This window comes from Scomber scombrus, chromosome 3 (assembly GCF_963691925.1).
Source record: "Scomber scombrus chromosome 3, fScoSco1.1, whole genome shotgun sequence".
Classification (NCBI taxonomy): Eukaryota; Metazoa; Chordata; class Actinopteri; order Scombriformes; family Scombridae; genus Scomber; species Scomber scombrus.
In genome coordinates, this window is record NC_084972.1 from 32,917,397 (window position 1) to 32,935,266 (window position 17,870).

General features: G+C 40.2%; 1 protein-coding gene across 1 annotated transcript in view; it reads left to right on the plus strand.

Annotated features, from left to right (window-relative positions):
• Window positions 1-17,870, plus strand: part of angpt4 (angiopoietin 4) — a 77,616-nt gene that overhangs the window by 50,297 nt on the left and 9,449 nt on the right. The window contains exons 2-4 of the mRNA XM_062416351.1: window positions 10,981-11,136; window positions 11,240-11,361; window positions 17,074-17,158. Of these exons, the coding sequence (XP_062272335.1) occupies window positions 10,981-11,136; window positions 11,240-11,361; window positions 17,074-17,158 (363 nt within the window). The remainder of the gene's footprint in view (window positions 1-10,980; window positions 11,137-11,239; window positions 11,362-17,073; window positions 17,159-17,870) is intronic.

A 17,870-nucleotide genomic window follows, 5' to 3' on the forward strand; every position in this document is an offset into this window, starting at 1 on the left:
GCGATCAGCGACGGTCAGGCCTGCAAACCTTAAAGGTCTTGAACTATTAGAAAGTATCGCCTTCCCCCGTAGCAGCGACTTTTTATCACCTTGAACAAGATTTAGTTTCGTTTCTTAGTCCATAAAAAGGTTCTTGGCCCCTCTGTTGCTGTGGTGGAAAAGCCCCATATGACAAAAATCTGTGGATACCAAGATGTCACATGACCTGTAGAACCACTAGGGGGCACCAAATTAATTCAACATGTGGTGGCTTCCCAGAAGTTGGCTACTGTTTTCATGAGGAATGTGTTTGTGCTTTGGTCCACATCTCCGAGTAAAGACTGTGCATGTTCGGGAAATCATATCTCCAGTGACCACAGATGAGTCAACCATCCACTTAACTGATTGTAGATTATCGAGAACATAACAGAAGAAGATTTAATTTGATTCTACTTTTTGGAGCTTGGTAAAAACGGCTTTTAGGAGCTGCTTGTTTGTATTTGGCTCACGTCTGATGCAGAGTCTTCCTGTGGGAACAAAATTCAAAATAACAGGACTAGCTTGGTTCCTCTCCACTGTTTTCCCACTCCTACCTCTTTCACAAAATGAGCTTTCCCATAAAGAGCATTCAAACCAAAACTGATGGAAGTTGAAGTTAAAATTGCATCTGTTTCTTGTTTGATGCTCCTCTCGGGGGGGCAGCTGTGGCTGAGGAGGTACAGGGGGTCATCCACTAATCTGAAGATGGACAGTTGGATCCTTGACTTCTCCAGTCCATATGTCAAAGTGTCCTAGGGCAAGATACTGAATGCCAAAATGGGCGAATGTTGGCATGTGGTGTAAAGTAGTCAGATGGCCAGAGAGGCGCTCTATAAATGCAGTCCATTAACATCCATTTACTCTAAAAGCTGGTAATAAACACTGTTCGAACAGATGCATGAATATCCACTCTTATAAAGATAAAAATAAAAGTTTTATTGAGTGACCAGAGAGGTATTTCAGGAAAATATCCAGTGTAACTTTGATTTAATTTAGATAAAGGGTTACACCCATGAATAAAGGGTTTTAATAGATTAAGTCTTATGTTTAAGAAGTGTGAAATTTCATCATGTTTATCATTACACCCATATCAATAACATTTACACAACTGTGGTTTACACAAGTTCTCTGAGAGAGATTTCTGAAGACGTGACAGTGTTTTCAGGCGGCCAACAAAAACATATTAAGGTTTATAAAGGGGGCTAAAATGAACGTCGTCCCCTGGAGATTTTTCCATCACACTCACTGCATGGTACCAAAACAAGCAACTGTTGAGTCACGAAGGATTTAAAAGACACAAGAGTGACCCTTATCCTGACTGACAGAGTAACTGCTCTTACAACTTCATCTCCACCCACTTGAGTTCTTTAAATTACAAAATCAGGTATAAAAATCAGTCCGGGCGGTTCTATAGCCGTGGCGTTGTTCTCAAATATCTCCCCAGAGGCACATGTGTTAAGCGACTTGGCTGTGGTTTGGTGTTTTAGAAAACACCTGTCAGGAGATGTGCTAAAGATGGAGCATATGAGGCGTGGGGAATGAAAACAGCAGGTCGGTTTTACGATGTCGAACATACAAGACATCTCAGACAGGTGAAAAAACACAGGAACACTTACGTATGATCAGTATCTGACCTGTATGATAGAAATGGACTCAGGACTGTTTTATGTGTGATATATAGATTAAAAGGACATAAAATAAATGTGGTATGAAGCGAGTCTGAAGGTTTCCAGGTTTCCACAGTCAGAACAAGAAACCACAAAAGACAGAATCTTATGAAACTAAAACTTTTTCGATGTTACGACATAACAGGAAACAAACTGATTTGTATCAGGTTCTGGGTCCAACACCGAATAAAATATCTCAACAACCATTGGATTGATTGCCAGATATTCATGGTCCCCAGAGGATAAACACTACCGACTTACGTCAGGTTCAATCTTCTCAATATCAGCTTGATAAAAGCCAGACCTGAAAGACGTCCCGGGTTTGGACTGAAAACGGTGTAACAATCGATCATTTTATCCCGTTTTTATCGCAGCTGACACCAACTGATGCCGAATCCGAAAAAAACCCCAAATCTCGCTGAGTACGATTGCATCCACAACATGGTCTGTGATGTTGTGAAACAAAGGAAAGGTTCATGGCGCTATGGGAACAAGACAGCCAGTATCATACACACTGCTTCGGATGCCTCGTTCCTGGAAGACGTTCCCTGGCAGAACCTTTCCGATGACATTGCACAGGTTGTGAAAGACGGCAAGCTATGATTGGACGGGTACCAGCGTGTAGTCTGTCATGTCTCTTGGTCGTGTTAAGAATTTATGACTTTACAATCACCTAATTCGACACAGTGACATCACTCAAAAATAATGTGTAATCTGAACTTGTGACTTTTTCTCTTCTGGCACCATGAGTTTGACATTTCTGGCTTTTAGTGAAATGTCTCAACAAACCAGTTGATGGATTTCTGTGAAATTTGGTTCAGATATTCATGTTCCCTCGAGGATGAATTGTAATGACTTTGCTGACCGCTCTCACGTCTCCCTCTAGCGCCACAATCAGGTGAGGACGCCTGCAAAACTAAAAACATTCCCATCATCCTCAGCTATACTGTGTGCTCACTGCTGTCGAATGGGTTGTGAGATGCACACAAGGTGGAGACTGTAATGAATGAATTGATCAATCTATTAAATCTTTGAAATGTTAAAAATCAGTGAAAAAAAACAAAACATTTTCTAATAGCCAAAAGTTTTGTCTTCAGTTGACTTCAACTCATCATTGTCATTGGTTTCTTTAACCTTCGTGTCGTCCTCCCGGGTCAAATTGACCCCGTCTGTTTTGACTGTTCCTTCTTTCCTCCCTTCCTTCCTTCTGTGTCTCCTTCTTTCCTCCCTCCTTCTCTCTTTCCTCCCTTCCTTCTGTCCTTCCTACATCCCTGTTTCTTCCTTCCTTCTGTCCTTCCTTCCTCCCTCCCTCCTTCTCTCTTTCTTTCCTCCCTTCCTTCCTTACTACATCCCCCTTTCTTCTTTCCTTCCTTCTTTTCCTTTCTCCCTCCCTCCTTCCTTCTGTCCTCCGTCCTTACTTCCTTTCCTCCCTTCCTTCTTTCCTTTCCTCCCTTCCTTCCTTCTTCCTTCCTCCCTTCAATCCTTTCTCCATCCTTTCCTTCTTTCTTCCTCCCTACCTTCTTTGCTCTGTCCTTCTTTCCTCCCTTCCTCTTTTCCTTTCTCCCTCCGTCCCTCCTTCCTTCTTTCATGCCTCCCTCCTACCTTCCTTCCTTCCTTCCTTCCTACTTTCCTCCATTTCCTTCCTTCTTCCTCCCTTCCTTCCTTCCTTCCTTCCTTCCTTCCTTCCCTCCTCCTTCCTTCCTTCCTCCTCCCTCCCTTCCTTCCTTGACTCGAGGACAACAGGAGGGTTAAAGTCTGACATTTTTAGTTATTCAATTTTCTGTCATATATAACAAAGAAAAACAGCAAATTGTCACATTTCAGAAGGTTGAACCAAACAACATTTACTTGAAAAATTAACTGAAATGATTAATTGATCATCAAAATAGCTGCAAAGCAATGAATCACATAATTTTTGCAGCTCTATTGCAGTCAAACATAGAAAGATAGATGGATTGTAAAAACAAACTTATTGTTTATTTGTGAAATGGCAGCCTGGCATACCAAACATTTTAGTAATATGTGGTTTTCACTTTGACAACAGTTATTTGTTCTCTCTTTAATTACTTGCTCTGGCCCTCAGTCACTCCTAATCTAAAATATACAAAATGTTTCTTCCTCGTTCACATGGTGGCATTTTTTTTCAATCCTGATGAACCGGAGCTCTGTAAGGAAGCACAAACCACACTGATGAACCTCACAGAGCTTAACGAGGAAATGAAATGTTTAAATCTCTCTCCATCAGTACAAACTACCTTTAGGGATTCCTGTCTGTATCGGAAATGCATAAAGAAGTTCAGCAGGTGTTTCACCTCAGGCCCAAAAGCAGAGTGAGGCACAATTTAGTTTCATAACATCACTCAACAGACTGAACAGGTCGACAAAGGTGTACATCCAGCTGCAGAGCGAACAGCTGGAGAAAGATTTAGATGGTTGACTCCAGACATGAATCCTGGAACTGACTCCTTAGATAACAGCAGTAAATGGTAAATGGACTGCATTTATATAGCTGCCTTTCTTATCTTCTGTCCACTCAAGATAGTGAAGAAAAGGTTGTCAAAGAAAAGTTTTCATCATGTTGATTAAATTGAAACTGTTGTAAATGTATTTTTTCAGTCCGGTCAAAGAATGTTGGAGATATTTTGGTAATCTTTAGAGAATGTTTAAATTGAGCTTTAGATCCGTCTAAAGAAGCATTGAAAACATTATTGTTATGATACCCTGTTGTAAAGCTGTTTAAAGGGGATATTTTATAGTTTTTCTGTTATTGATATAGTTCTGATGTCAGATGTTAACATGAAATGCTCCCTACAAGCCAAAAGTCAGGGGTTAAACTGGTTCTGAACACTTGAATTGTGATGCTTTTTACAACCCTCACGTTGTCCTCTGGCATATTTCGGCTCGGATTTCGGCTCAAACTTGTAAAAAGGAAGTCAAACCCTGCTACTGTAGTTTGTTTACGTAGCCTCCGGAGTCAGGGAAGCTTCCTCAATCTGACCAATCAGAACAAAGTGTGTAAATTGGGAGGGGGGGGTCTTAAAGAGACAGGAACTAAAACGGCCTGTTTCAGACAGAGGCTGAACTGAGCGGCTGCATAAAGGACCCGTATAAGATAAATAGGGAGTTTTTTAAAAGTATAAATCATGCAAATATATTACAGTATAGAGTATAGAAAATATACACCTGGAAATGTGCACGTCCCCTTTAAACAGTGTCACCAAGTATCGTATCTCTTATCCTTACTATTATTTTACTGAGTGAAATGTTAAAAAGAGAGTTTATACATGGAGGACACATAAGATAAAGCGAGATTGAGTGAAAGTTGATGAGGGTACTGAGGAGAAGATAAAGACAGAGTTCAGGTCAGGCACCGTGCAGAGCCATATTTCCCTACAGTGTGTCAAGTGGAGCGGTGATCTGAAACAAAGCCTGAGGCTGTTGGCTCGTTCTGCTGGTTCATAACACTCTGAGATTCAGCCAAAACATCTGGGCTCTCTGATACTTAGAGAAAATAACAAGCTCTGCAAGTATGCATGTGCAATTTTTTTTTCCTCCTGTATCTTCTGTTCAAATTGACCAACCAATGACGTTTTTTTCCAACTCAAATTATATCATTACATAAACTGATAGCTTCACTGCAATCAAGAAATGTAATCAAATGAATTGAGTTTGTTATATAACACACGTTTGGATTTGGTGGTTTATTGTCACCCAGCAACTTTGTGACTAATGATGATGGTGAGCTGTGTGTGGGCACAAACAGACAAACAGTTCAGCAGTGTGTGTGTGTGTGCGTGTGTGTGTATGTGGGGGGGTAATGACGTCAGCCACTTTCAGGGACACAAACCGCACTTAACACCAGTTAATTGAGGACAGCTTGTGCGATTGGGGACAATAGCTGTGTCCCCAATTGGTAAAAAGTTTTTTAGGTCAGTGGTTAAGGTTAGACTCTTAGTGTGTGTGTGTGTGTGAGTGAGTGTCTGTGCCCTCAATGTCGAGGGGTTGAGTTCTTTAGTGTTAAGCTCGACAGATCGTTCAAGTACATTGTAAGTTTAAACCTGTAAACCTGTTAGTAAGTAATTTAGCCAGTCAGTCAGTCAGTTAGCTAGTTAATTAGTTAGTCAGTCAGTCAGTCAGTTAGCTAGTTAGTTAGTCAGTCAGTTAGCTAGTTAAATAGTTAGTCAGTCAGTTAGCTAGTTAGTTAGTTAGTCAGTCAGTTAGCTAGTTAATTAGTTAGTTAGTCAGTTAGCTAGTTAATTAGTTAGTCAGTCAGTCAGTCAGTTAGTTAGTTAGTCAGTCAGTTAACTACTCAGTCAGTCAGTCAGCTAGTTAGTTAGTTAGTCAGTCAGTTAGCTAGTTAAATAGTTAGTCAGTCAGTCAGTCAGTCAGTTAGTTAGTTAGTCAGTCAGTTAACTACTCAGTCAGTCAGTCAGCTAGTTAGTTAGTTAGTCAGTCAGTTAGCTAGTTAATTAGTTAGTTAGTCAGTTAGCTAGTTAATTAGTTAGTCAGTCAGTCAGTCAGTCAGTTAGTTAGTTAGTCAGTCAGTTAACTACTCAGTCAGTCAGTCAGCTAGTTAGTTAGTTAGTCAGTCAGTTAGCTAGTTAATTAGTTAGTCAGTCAGTCAGTTAGCTAGTTAATTAGTTAGTTAGTCAGTTAGCTAGTTAATTAGTTAGTCAGTCAGTCAGTCAGTTAGCTAGTTAGTTAGTCAGTCAGTTAGCTAGTTAGTTAGTCAGTCAGTCAGTCAGTCAGTCAGTCAGTTAGTTATTCAGTCAGTCAGTCAGTCAGCTAGTTAGTTAGTCAGTCAGTTAGTTATTCAGTCAGTCAGTCAGTCAGTTAGCTAGTTAGTTAGTTAGTCAGTCAGTCAGTCAGTCAGTTAGTTATTCAGTCAGTCAGTCAGTTAGTCAGTGATGAATTAAAACACTCACCTCTGAATCATCACCACACCTCGGATTCATCTGGTGATTCTTGTGAGTCAGAGACGGTCTTAAGAATGTGAACATCATCTGTCTACATTTCAAGCCAGATGTCTCGTTCTATACTCAAAATGTCAACTTCTCAAGCACATCTGTGCATCTCTGAGCCCGTTCAACACATGGAACAACCTCAGCAACAAAGACTACAGAACGGACATCTATTTGTTAGGCATGTGTGAACAATCTGACATCAGCTCAATGGAGAAGTGTCCAACTGCAGACCTCACATCTGGGACCACCAGGCCTGAGAGAGTAGGGTCATATGTGAAGTCCATTACTTCATTCTCTGCTGCAAAAAAACACCAGCAAATGTATTTTTAGTATGAATTCAACTCCCTTTCACTCAGAATCAGTAGATAAAAATCTTCTACATAAATACAAGAATGTCACACAGTGATATGTTCAGGTGTTACTGGACAGATTTTAATTTATTGTGAGTTCACACAAGAATGAATGTTTAGCTACTTTATGATAACTCTGTTGAGCAGAGAAATGTGACTGTTTTGCAAAATCCAGTCAAATAAAACCCTCCTGTTGTCTTCCTCTTGTCCTCCCGGGCCACAATTGAGCCGGTCTGTTTTGACTCTTTATAAAACATACGGTATAAATCATGACCTAAGTCTGTGTCAAACCTTTTTAGCCAACTTCATTCCAACTTATTACCACAGGTTTTACACATATTGTAAGAAATCATAGCCTCATTCAAATGAACTTACACCTCATTTTTGAGTTAACACCTGAGTCAAAATTAACCCGAAGACAACAGGAGGCTTAAAGTAGTGACACACCTCTACAACTGGGGACCCAACTCTCCACTTATTGGCTCGGAGACCTGCAGTTGGACCCCAGAAGTAGAAGTAACTTAAGAGCATATTAAAAGGTTTCTGACTTGAAGGTGGAAGTTTTAGAAGTATGACTTTGTTTAATATCAAACATCATAACAGCGTATTACAGAAAATCACAATAAGGAACTGTAAGTGTAACTCATTTTTTGGAGTTAGCTCCTGTTGTACTCCTGGGTCAAAGCTTAAGGAAGTGATGCACCTCTACACCTACTGTCTTCTCATTGCCATGGAGACCTGAAGTTGGGGTAACTTTACAAACTGAATGTTAAGAGCAGGTTGAATCTGGGGTTTCTGACTTGTAGATGGAAGTTTTGGAAGTATATAAATAACAGAAAATCACAAAAAGCAGGTTATATTCCCTTTAACATTCAGGCATCCACTTAACCAACCTCGACAACTTCCACACTGCAGTATCACAGCTCTGGTTCTGATCTTTGAGCTGTTCAGTCACTTTTCTGGCGCGTTTCAGCCTCACTCAGTGTCCCTTCAGATCCAGAGCTGCCAGCTCTGATCCCGACACACTCCAGCGACCCACAGTGCACTTGTTACCCCAGATCTCTATCAGTGCTACTTGCCCGTGCGTCAGTCTTGTTATCGGGACTGTTTGGTCACACACACACACCCAACCCCCCCCCTTCTCTCTCTGTGAAGTCACACAGAGGGGCCAGATCACAGCGAAGCCAACATGTGGTTTGAGTTAGCGTCTCAGAAACAAGCCCTCCATACGTGGGGTTAACCGCGTTCTCCCAGAGCTCACTGGTCAAGCTCCACTTGTATAGTTTATAATTGTGAGTGCGTGTGTGTGCGTGTGTGTGTGTGTGTGTGTGTGTGTGTGCAAGTACGGCTAATTGTGTTTGTGCATGAATGTATGCCAGTTTCTGTGTTTTTGTGTTGTGTGAAGAGGTTTCATGTATTGTGTGTGTGTGTGTGTGTGTGTGTTGTTTTAATCCTATGGCAGGAAGCAAGGGTCAATTAAAAAGTCAGCACATTGCGTCTCCAGAGATTCAACAAGAAATAACAAAAAAAAAGACCAAAAAAAGAACCTGCTGAACTTTGATTTCCTTCTTTCAATTCATCTCAATTCTCTCCTTTTTTCTCCTCCTCTCTCTCTGTCTCGCTCTCTCTCTTTCTCTCTCTCTTACACACATGAAATATATTTGTTCATACTGTCAATACTTGAACTATTTTGTGTTTCTATTTCTATCTCTGCTGGTTTTGACTGTGCTGCAGCCAGGTGGAGTTTTTGGCTTTCATCAGAGTTTTATCAGCGCAGCATCACAGGAAGCAGAGCAGGAGGGAAAACCAATCAGCTCGTTCCAGCTATTTTCTCTCCGTTTGATTATTTGATTAACTTCTTGCTGCGTCACAACATCTGTTTTTTTTTTCCTTTCTTTCTCTCTTTTTTTCCAGGTTTGCCCAATTTACTCGCTCACACTCCAGAAAGCCTCTTGGATCTGATGCAGTTGCGATTCGTATCTCCGCCTCTCGTAAAATCATTTTCTGATTGAACAGAGCGATGCTTGTTTAATCTGAATCTGAATTGAAGCAGACTAAACATAATAGCACTTGAATAAGTTTAATTGGGTAGTGAAAATGAGTAATAGCGCCGTCAGCATGCATGAAGAGTGATGGATGCGATAAGGTCAGCGGATGAAAGAAATAAAACCATAAAAACATGACGCTGGTTAAACTGGAGGATAATGAAATATGAGGCAGCAGTCATAACAAATACCTTTCAGTCAAACAGTCTTTAACATCAGTCTGAAGGACGGATTTCAATCGTGTTCTCCAACGTTTTACTCTTCACAACCTGCTGCATGTTTCTCAAGTTTGTTTCTTAGTTTGCAAGATACAGTTTATGTCAAGTACTCTGCACACAATGTCATTGAAAAGTGTTGCAAAGTTTTGCCAAAGAACAAGTTTAGTTTCTAAAAAAAAATGTGTGCAGCTGATACACATTTTGTTGAGGGTTTGGCTCACATTTATTTAAAAATATTCAAAAACTATCATTCACAAATACAGTTTATTCATCATTCATCGTCATCATTTATTAAAAGTGTTATATTGGTATATATATTGGATAACAGATGCCTTAATAGATGAAAGGATCTATGCACTGTGGTGTTTGCATGTGTTTTACTCAGGTTCAAGTTTATTTGTTTAACACAATATCATTCAAAAGCAATTTCAACGTGCTTCACACATGATAGACACAGGAACTCTAGAAAATGAATAAAGCATGAATGCATACAGGCAAAAACTAATAAAAAACCTTACTAAAACTTAACCACGCTGCACACATAATCACATACTGTAGGTCTATGTTGGCATATGATGTTGATACAAGTGATTAGCTTAATAAGGTCAATTAGCTTATTTCTGTCTTCTTGGATTTGAAAATTCAGTTTATTCTCTAATTTTGATATACTTGACAAGACTCCAAGGTCTGTTTCATTCATCAGCTGCAGCATCAAGTATAAACATCAGAACACCGGCTGACTTTATCCTCAGTTTGTGTCTCTCACACAGAGCTGCTGGTAGTGTTAGTCTGATAGCAGCTGATCAAGGCTGGTTGGTAATGACTACCAGCTCTACACTGAGTCATGTCTCCTAAAACCCACAACACACACTACAGAGCCACAAGGCCATGTTGCATGTTTTAAACATGCAGGGATAGAGGAGCTATCAAGGTTTGAGTTCGTAGTTAAATACTTTATATGTTCTCATCTTGAGGCTCTGCTACCTGTCTGCTGTGACTTTATGAATCTACATAAACACAGAGTGAACAAACTTTACACTGATCACCTGATAATCCTTGAAATGTTCTTTAAAGTGAAAAAGAGCATCAACAGACTGACTTTATACCACAACATTTTAAATGCACAGTATCAACCTCAATCTGACCTTCATCAGGTTTAAACATGTTTTAAAATGTCATAATAAAGATTTGTGATGAAATCCATTTGAGAAAAGTGACTCAGATGTGTTCTGGCGCTGAGGCCTGAACTTCTCTCCCGCTGACCCATCAAACTGCCTCATTTGTCGTCCCGCTGGGACCAATCTGTTTGTTAGTGCAGTGGTATATTTATCAACTGCCTGTGCTTCTCAGTGGCACTGATATCCTGGGGACGTGGACTCTGAAGGACGGCTAGATGGCTGGATGGATGGATTATTTATTTGTCAGGGGTTAAAGGTCACGGCGTGGCAGTGCGAGCTGGCATCAGCTGATATTCCCAGAGATGGAGAGACGTGCGTCTTTATATACCAGAACCCCCTGACATGTTTGATTTGGGGGACTGGATGCACTGAGTGGGTGGTTCAAGACCTCAAAATGAAACATTTCACTGCTGAACTTCTGGAAAGACTCAAAATAATCTGAAGTGTCGTTTTACTGATGAAGGAATAAATCACTGTCTGCTGTGGTCTGTCGTCTCTTATCTCATCACCTCATGTACTTTGTGTCTGTTCCTCCTGCAGCTGGAGACCGTCATTCAGAGGAACATCCGATCAGACACCGCTAACATACCATCACACGTTGTTCACAACCAGACGGCCACCATGCTGGAGATCGGAACCAACCTCCTCACGCACACAGCGGAGCAGACGCGCAAACTCAACGTGGTCGAAGCAAAGGTGACGATTACATGAAACTGTCACGTGGATGGGTTCGATCTCATTGGCTGATTGTGTCACTTGAAAGCAAGTTTTGAGGGTTTGATGCGATTTATTCCACCAGGTGCTGAACCAAACATCTCGGATAGAGATCCAACTTCTAGAGAATTCTCTGTCCACCAACAAGCTGGAGAAAGAGCTGTTACTGCAGACGACTGAGATCAGCCAGCTACGAGACAAAAACAGGTAGAGAAATCATTGTTTCTACATCTGTCAGAATATGTGAGGCTACATGTGTTTGATGTAAGACTCAATAACACTCCAAAAAGTCAAATTAGGCCCCAGTGAGTTGAGTTGTCTGAGATGAAACTGTGCTGAAACCTTTAGTCGTCAATCCAAAATGTTGCTCCTATAGCTCACTGTGAGACTTGTGGTGACCGATTTGATGCTTTGTAGATCAAAACAGTCAGAGTGAAAACTGTAAAAACTTTAAAACTCTTCAGTCTGAGTCAAAACCAGGCGGGGAGTTCCAGTCCTCTAAAATGACGTCACTTAAAACTGCATTCTATCAAAAGGCCGCCAGGGGGCGACCGTTTTGGTGTCAAAAGGACTTCCGTCTCTATACAACTTTCAATTTTTTTTTTTTTACGTCCAAAGAAATTAGACGAATTGTTACATTTGCAAGTAAAAGTGAAGAAATGTCACATTGAGCACTTTGATAAATTGGCTCCCTGTTTTTAATTGAAACTTGTCTTGAGTTGCTCTTGGAAACAACACAAGTGTTTTGACTTCAGCTCTGTTTGTTATATCCACAATCAACATTTCTGTGATTTTCCACGAAAACCCGTTTTTATTATAATCCTCTGACCCAAATATGAGTCGACCCCGAGCGGAGAGGCCTTATCAGTGATTTCACAACTCAACAGTGAGAGTATTTGAAATACAAGCAAGTCATTACAGAAGATGGAAATACGTCCACAGCTGTTGCTGCGAGACCGACCAATATTTGGAGTCACAATATTTTCACTATTTTTCATTGTGAGGTGAACTTGGACGATGCTCTGTGTGCTGAAACATGCAGAGTAATTATCAAGCGTGTTCTCTGTTTACAGTAACAGATATAATACAAACAGAGAGGCAGCGTGTGTGTGTGTGTGTGTGTGTGTGTGTGTGTGTGTGTGTGTGTGTGTGTGTGTGTGTGTATGTGTGTGTGTGTGTGTGTGTGTGTGTGTGTGTGTGTGTGTGTGTGTGTGTGTATGTGTGTGTGTGTGTGTGTGTGTGTAGAGACTCATTCTGCACTTTTGCATGTACACTAACAGTTTGTTAACTTCTCCCTCTGTTTTCCTACCCTCATATTATTTTTCAGATTAAAACTAGATGGATTCTCGGTTAATTGATGTGTGATAAATATTTTGATTTAGATTTTCACAGTTTTTTAAACTCATTACAGAGACGTCTCAAACTAGTCCAGAGGTTGTGATCTGTAACACAACAAGCAGTGAAGCTGTGAGCAGAAACGCATTCCTGCCAGGCGGGGAGTTCCGGTCCTCTGAAATGATGCCAACGCGGAAACTTAAGACTGCATTCTATCAAAAGGCCACCAGGGGGCGACCGTTTGGTGTCAAAAGGACTTCCGTCTCTATACAAGTCAATGGAGAATTCTTGTTTCTCACTTGATTTCTAACCTCAGTAAACGTTTTCAAAATGTGTTTATGGTCTCAATCGCTAGTTTAAAGCCTTCTTCAATGCAGTATGATGTTCATTTGGGACATTTTAGCCTCCCTGATTTTATATGTGACGATAAAGCAGGGTATGCATTAGGGCGTGGCTACGTCGTGATTGACAGGTTGATTGGTTCACAGGTTCAGGAGGGCGCCTCATGCTCCTCCTGATGCCATATAAGTAGAATCTGTGTTTTTATTTTTCCCAGCATGCACCTGAAATTTTCAAGATGGCGCTGCTCAGATAAGATACTATTGGCCTCCGAGCAGCAGTCCACAAACCAATGTGTGACGTCACGGATGTTATGTCCATTTTTCTTATATACAGTCTATGTCTGTAACACAACAAGCAGTGAAGCTGTGAGCAGAAACACGTTTCCTACACATGCTCATTAGCATCCGTCTTACACAGAACTACTCCCCTGAGACTGAAAACATGATCACAGTTATTAGTCTTTGGAGCCGTTTCTAAACAAACTAACACGACCAAACTCTTCATGATGAAGGAACATGTCACCCAGTGAAGCGATGTGACCTACTGATGTGTTTTTAATAGTTTTTGGACAACAACAGAGAAATAAGATATCAGACTTTGACACACACACACACACACACACACACACACACACACACACACACACAGAGAGAGAGAGTACTTGTTAGTAGATCACTTCATTGTTGGTTTGGATCCAAAAATGAAATATGTTGACAAGAAAAAAAATATAGAAAATTACCTTTTAGCCTTTTGAAAAATCCACACCATGAAAAACACACATTTTCAGTTATTTGTAGAGTGCAAACAGCAAAATGTAAACACATATACACTCTGTCTGCATGTAGCCGGGGACATGTGCAAACTCTTATATCTACACACGCGCGCGCACACACACACATACACACACACACACACACTCTCTACAAACCACAGCCACAGCAAACGATCAGCGACTCCTCATCCGTCTACTTCATATTAAATCAGGCCGTCTCGTTCATGCGCAGGTCAGCATATTGAAGTGATCAGAACTGGGAGCTGATAATGTGTTTCAGCTCTTAATTTGACCAAAGTCTCACCTACTAAAGTAAAATAATATCACCCCGAAGTGTAAAAGAGCCACGCGATACTGCAACACATGTGACAATGATGGAGCGTTGTGTCTGACTCTTGTCAGCCTCACTTCAGTAGAAAATGGACTTCAGGTTAAAAAAAAGCTGCAGATGTTAAACGGGGGAAACCTCATATAGAGATCACAGTTATAGAGATTAACTGCTTATATGGAGCAAAAAGCTTAAATAATTTACTTACAGTGTTCATTGCGGGTTTTTACATACATGCCAACATATGCATATAGCATATAATATATATATATTTTTTTATTTTTCTCCCAGTGATACATGTATGATATGTATGATATGTATTTATCAGCTGCAGCACTATTATTGCCTCACAGTAACTCGTCTGCTTCAGGCTGGTTAGCTGAAGCTGCTTCTGTGTTCACTCTGAAATCACAACAACAACAAGAAAGTTATTTTCTCTCAGTGATGAATGATTTCTCTTTGAAGCTGAAGACAAACTGCCAAAAACGAGCCAACGAGACGCAGCAGTGAAACAACGAGTTTTTGAGAGTTAGTAAAACTCTGTAAATAGCAAAACTGTCGGTTTCCTTACTTCATTCATTCATTATTCATTTACGCTAATTATTACAAATTACAAATACAAATCTACTTATATGATAATCTGCATGAGAAATATAGAAAAAAGAAAAAAATTGGTTATAATAATCATCCATGTATGAGCGGTTTCCACTTTATGAACCAATATTAATATCAACAGATATTATATTACACCTGTGGAACTACAAGAGAGTATTAAACCCATCTAATCTCTCAGTTAAGCTTCCTTATTGTTAAAGACTGATCAGAAATATATTTATAATATAGTATAATAAATGATATGAAGGTTAAAAATGTTTAGAGGTAAGACAATAGGAAATTTGGAGTTTGGTGCAATAGCTGCAGCATATTTTCATTTTCACTACTTTTTTACTACTTTCTGCAACAAGAAACATTATCTAAGCTGAGTTTGGTGCATCAGGACCTTTACGTTTAGAATTACTGTATTTTTGCTGCAGGAAACAACAGCTGCTGGATTCATGAGGATCAAATCTGTGAGGAAATTAGTGACTTGTTCTTGTTTACATTAACATTTTGACATTTTGATATACGGCATTTTTTCAGTATAATTTAAAATCTGACCAAAGTTTTTAAGATTCCCCTGCTGCAATGATTCATCTGTTGATCAACAGAAAAATCAACCAGCAAACTAATCAATTAGTCATTTTAATCATTTTTAAGCAAAAATGCCAAAAGATTTGCTGATTGCTGGTTTGCATCATTCTCTGTCTGAGGATGACTGATGAGGACTCCGCCTCCTCGTAGAGTAAACAGTATAGAAAGCTGCATTACATACGTGATGAAGGTCCGCTGCTGAGAGGTGAAATAAAGATTCTTCCTCAATTCAGCTTTGTGTTGTTTTTCTCACATTTGTTCATCTGTTATTTGAGCACTTTGTTGGCTGAAGAACAACAACATCAGACTCCTGCTACGCTTCCAGTCTCACCCTGAACTACATGTAGTAATGTCAGTGTGCTGTAAACAGTCTGATGTCTCTATCTTTCTCTTTGACATGTTGGCCGTTAGCTTGATGACGACATGTTTGTGAGGTGCAGAGACTCTTTCTGCTTCACAGTTTGTGTAAACCGCTCTGATGATTGTATTTATTGAAAATATAAAACCATAATTGATGATCCTCATTTAAAAGTGTTTAGTTGATGCTAGTTGAAGCTTTGTCCTGATTAAAGTGACCATATTTAACTCTTCTTCACACACAGACTGTGAATTATTCTGGGAAACTGAGAATAAGACACATTTTCCCACCTGAATCATGCAGGACCCCCGACCCCTTCACACTCTCTGCACTGAGCCAGAGAACAGAGTGTGAACTGGACATTCGGCCACTTTCAGTGTCCTGTATTCTCCTCTGAAGCCGCTGCCACTCCTTCATCAGGTTTCATTCATTTGGCTCCTACGTTGTTGATCCAACTGTGGACTGGAGTCTATTTTCAGCAGCTGCTGGTTCAGCTGCAGAGATAACGTGGACTGTGCTCTGCTCTGACAGAAAGAATAATGGTCGGGTTATTAATCTATATCTCACTGTTTAACTGCTTCACTAACGAGAGGGAGTAACTCAGGAGTTACAACCTCTGGTCCATTACGGACAGATTTGTTGTACAAATAGTTTGGGTTTGAGTCCTCCCTCCGGCGATGCACACAACCTTCATGTCAAATAAAATGACACATTCCAGGAGTTGTTTACTTTGTGGTTCATTCACTTTCCTTCATCCTGCCGCCTCGTCCTCTCTGTAATTTACTGATGTTCCTACATAACATAGAAGGCATAGCCAGATGTTAAGGGTCATATGTGCTGCATGCGGAGCAGCAGGTGGAGAAAGAATGTAAAGTAAAATAAAAAATAAAATAAGTTTAACAAGGTGATTAAATGAGAAACTGATGTTTAACCTTCGTATTGTCCTCCCGGTTCAAATAGATCCCGTCTGTTTTGACTGTTCCTTCTTTCCTCCCTTCCTTCCTTCCTTCTGTCTGTCCTTCCTTCTTCCATCCTTCCTTCCTTTCCTTCCTCGCTCCCCCTTCCTTTCCTTCCTTCTTCCTTCCTCCCTTCCCCCCTCCTTTCCTTCCTTTTTCCATCCTTCCTTTCCTTCCCCCTTCCTTCTTTCCTTTCCTCCCTTCCTTCCTCCCTCCTTTCCTTCCTTCCCTCCTTCCTTCTTCTTTCCTCCCTTCCTTCCTTCCTTCCTCCCTCTTTTCCTTCCTTCCCTCCTTGCTTTCCTTCCTTCCTTCCCTCCTTCCTTTCCTTCCTTCTTCCTCCTGCCTTCCTTCTTCCTCCCTTCCTCCCTTCCTTCTTCCTTCCCTTCCTTCCTTCCTTCCTGAGAATAAGACTGAATTTTCCCACCTGACTCATTTCCTTCCTTTTGATGTTGTTCATCATTAAAACATGACTGTTTCTTATCTGGAAATATCTCTGTCTTATCATGTTATTTATATTTTAGCAGCTTCCTGCATCAGAAGAAGAAAACTGCAGTCTGAACAATATTCACAAAGAAAGGATCAGTGAATCTGTTTTAGATCAAAGTTTAACGTCTATTTTTCTCTTTGTGTGTTTCAGTCGTTTGGAGAGTAAAGTGAAGCTGTTGGAGTCTCAGCAGAGAGGAGAGCTGGAGGACATGAAGGTGGAGAAAAACAGACTGCAGGTACAATAAATAAAACTGTCCATTCATTTTAAAATGTCAGGACATTTTTATGTGAATTCATCAGCATGTAATTTATGTTTATATGACACGGCTTGCAGTCCCTGACCTCATAAATATTCCTGCAAATCAGAGTGTGCAGAAAAACAATGTTACTGTCTCTAATTTTAATCAAACAAACATTTTGTCCTCAAACTAAAACAAAATCAGTGTATGAAAAACTCAAATCTAAACTCAAGTATATCGCCAAAAAGGTTTTGTTCCACGAAGGAAAGGAAGAATCAAAACACACATTTGTATGTACAAATAAACATTTTACATTTAAATGAATGTCTGTTATATTCAAGCCAAACAAGTTCACGCAATGCTAATTAAGCCTATCACAAGCAGATCAATCTCTGTATTACAGTAGAAGTTTTTACTCTACTGTGGGGTTTGACATTCCCATGATGGCCAGATGAACGCATACTATTTATAATAGTAAAAAAGTTATTTCCAGATGTTATCGGACTGAGTGAATCAAACCCTGATATTGAAATGAGTCATTTCGTGGATGTTGTGTGACGCTCAAAACAAGTTATCCACTGTTTTACAGCTGCAACAGTAGTGATGTAGCAGGGTACAGTGTGACGTGTCAGCAGTGTTTTTGTAATTACTCTCACTGCCAGAAGGGGAGACAAAAGTCCCGCCCTCCAGCTTTAAAGTTATTAACCAG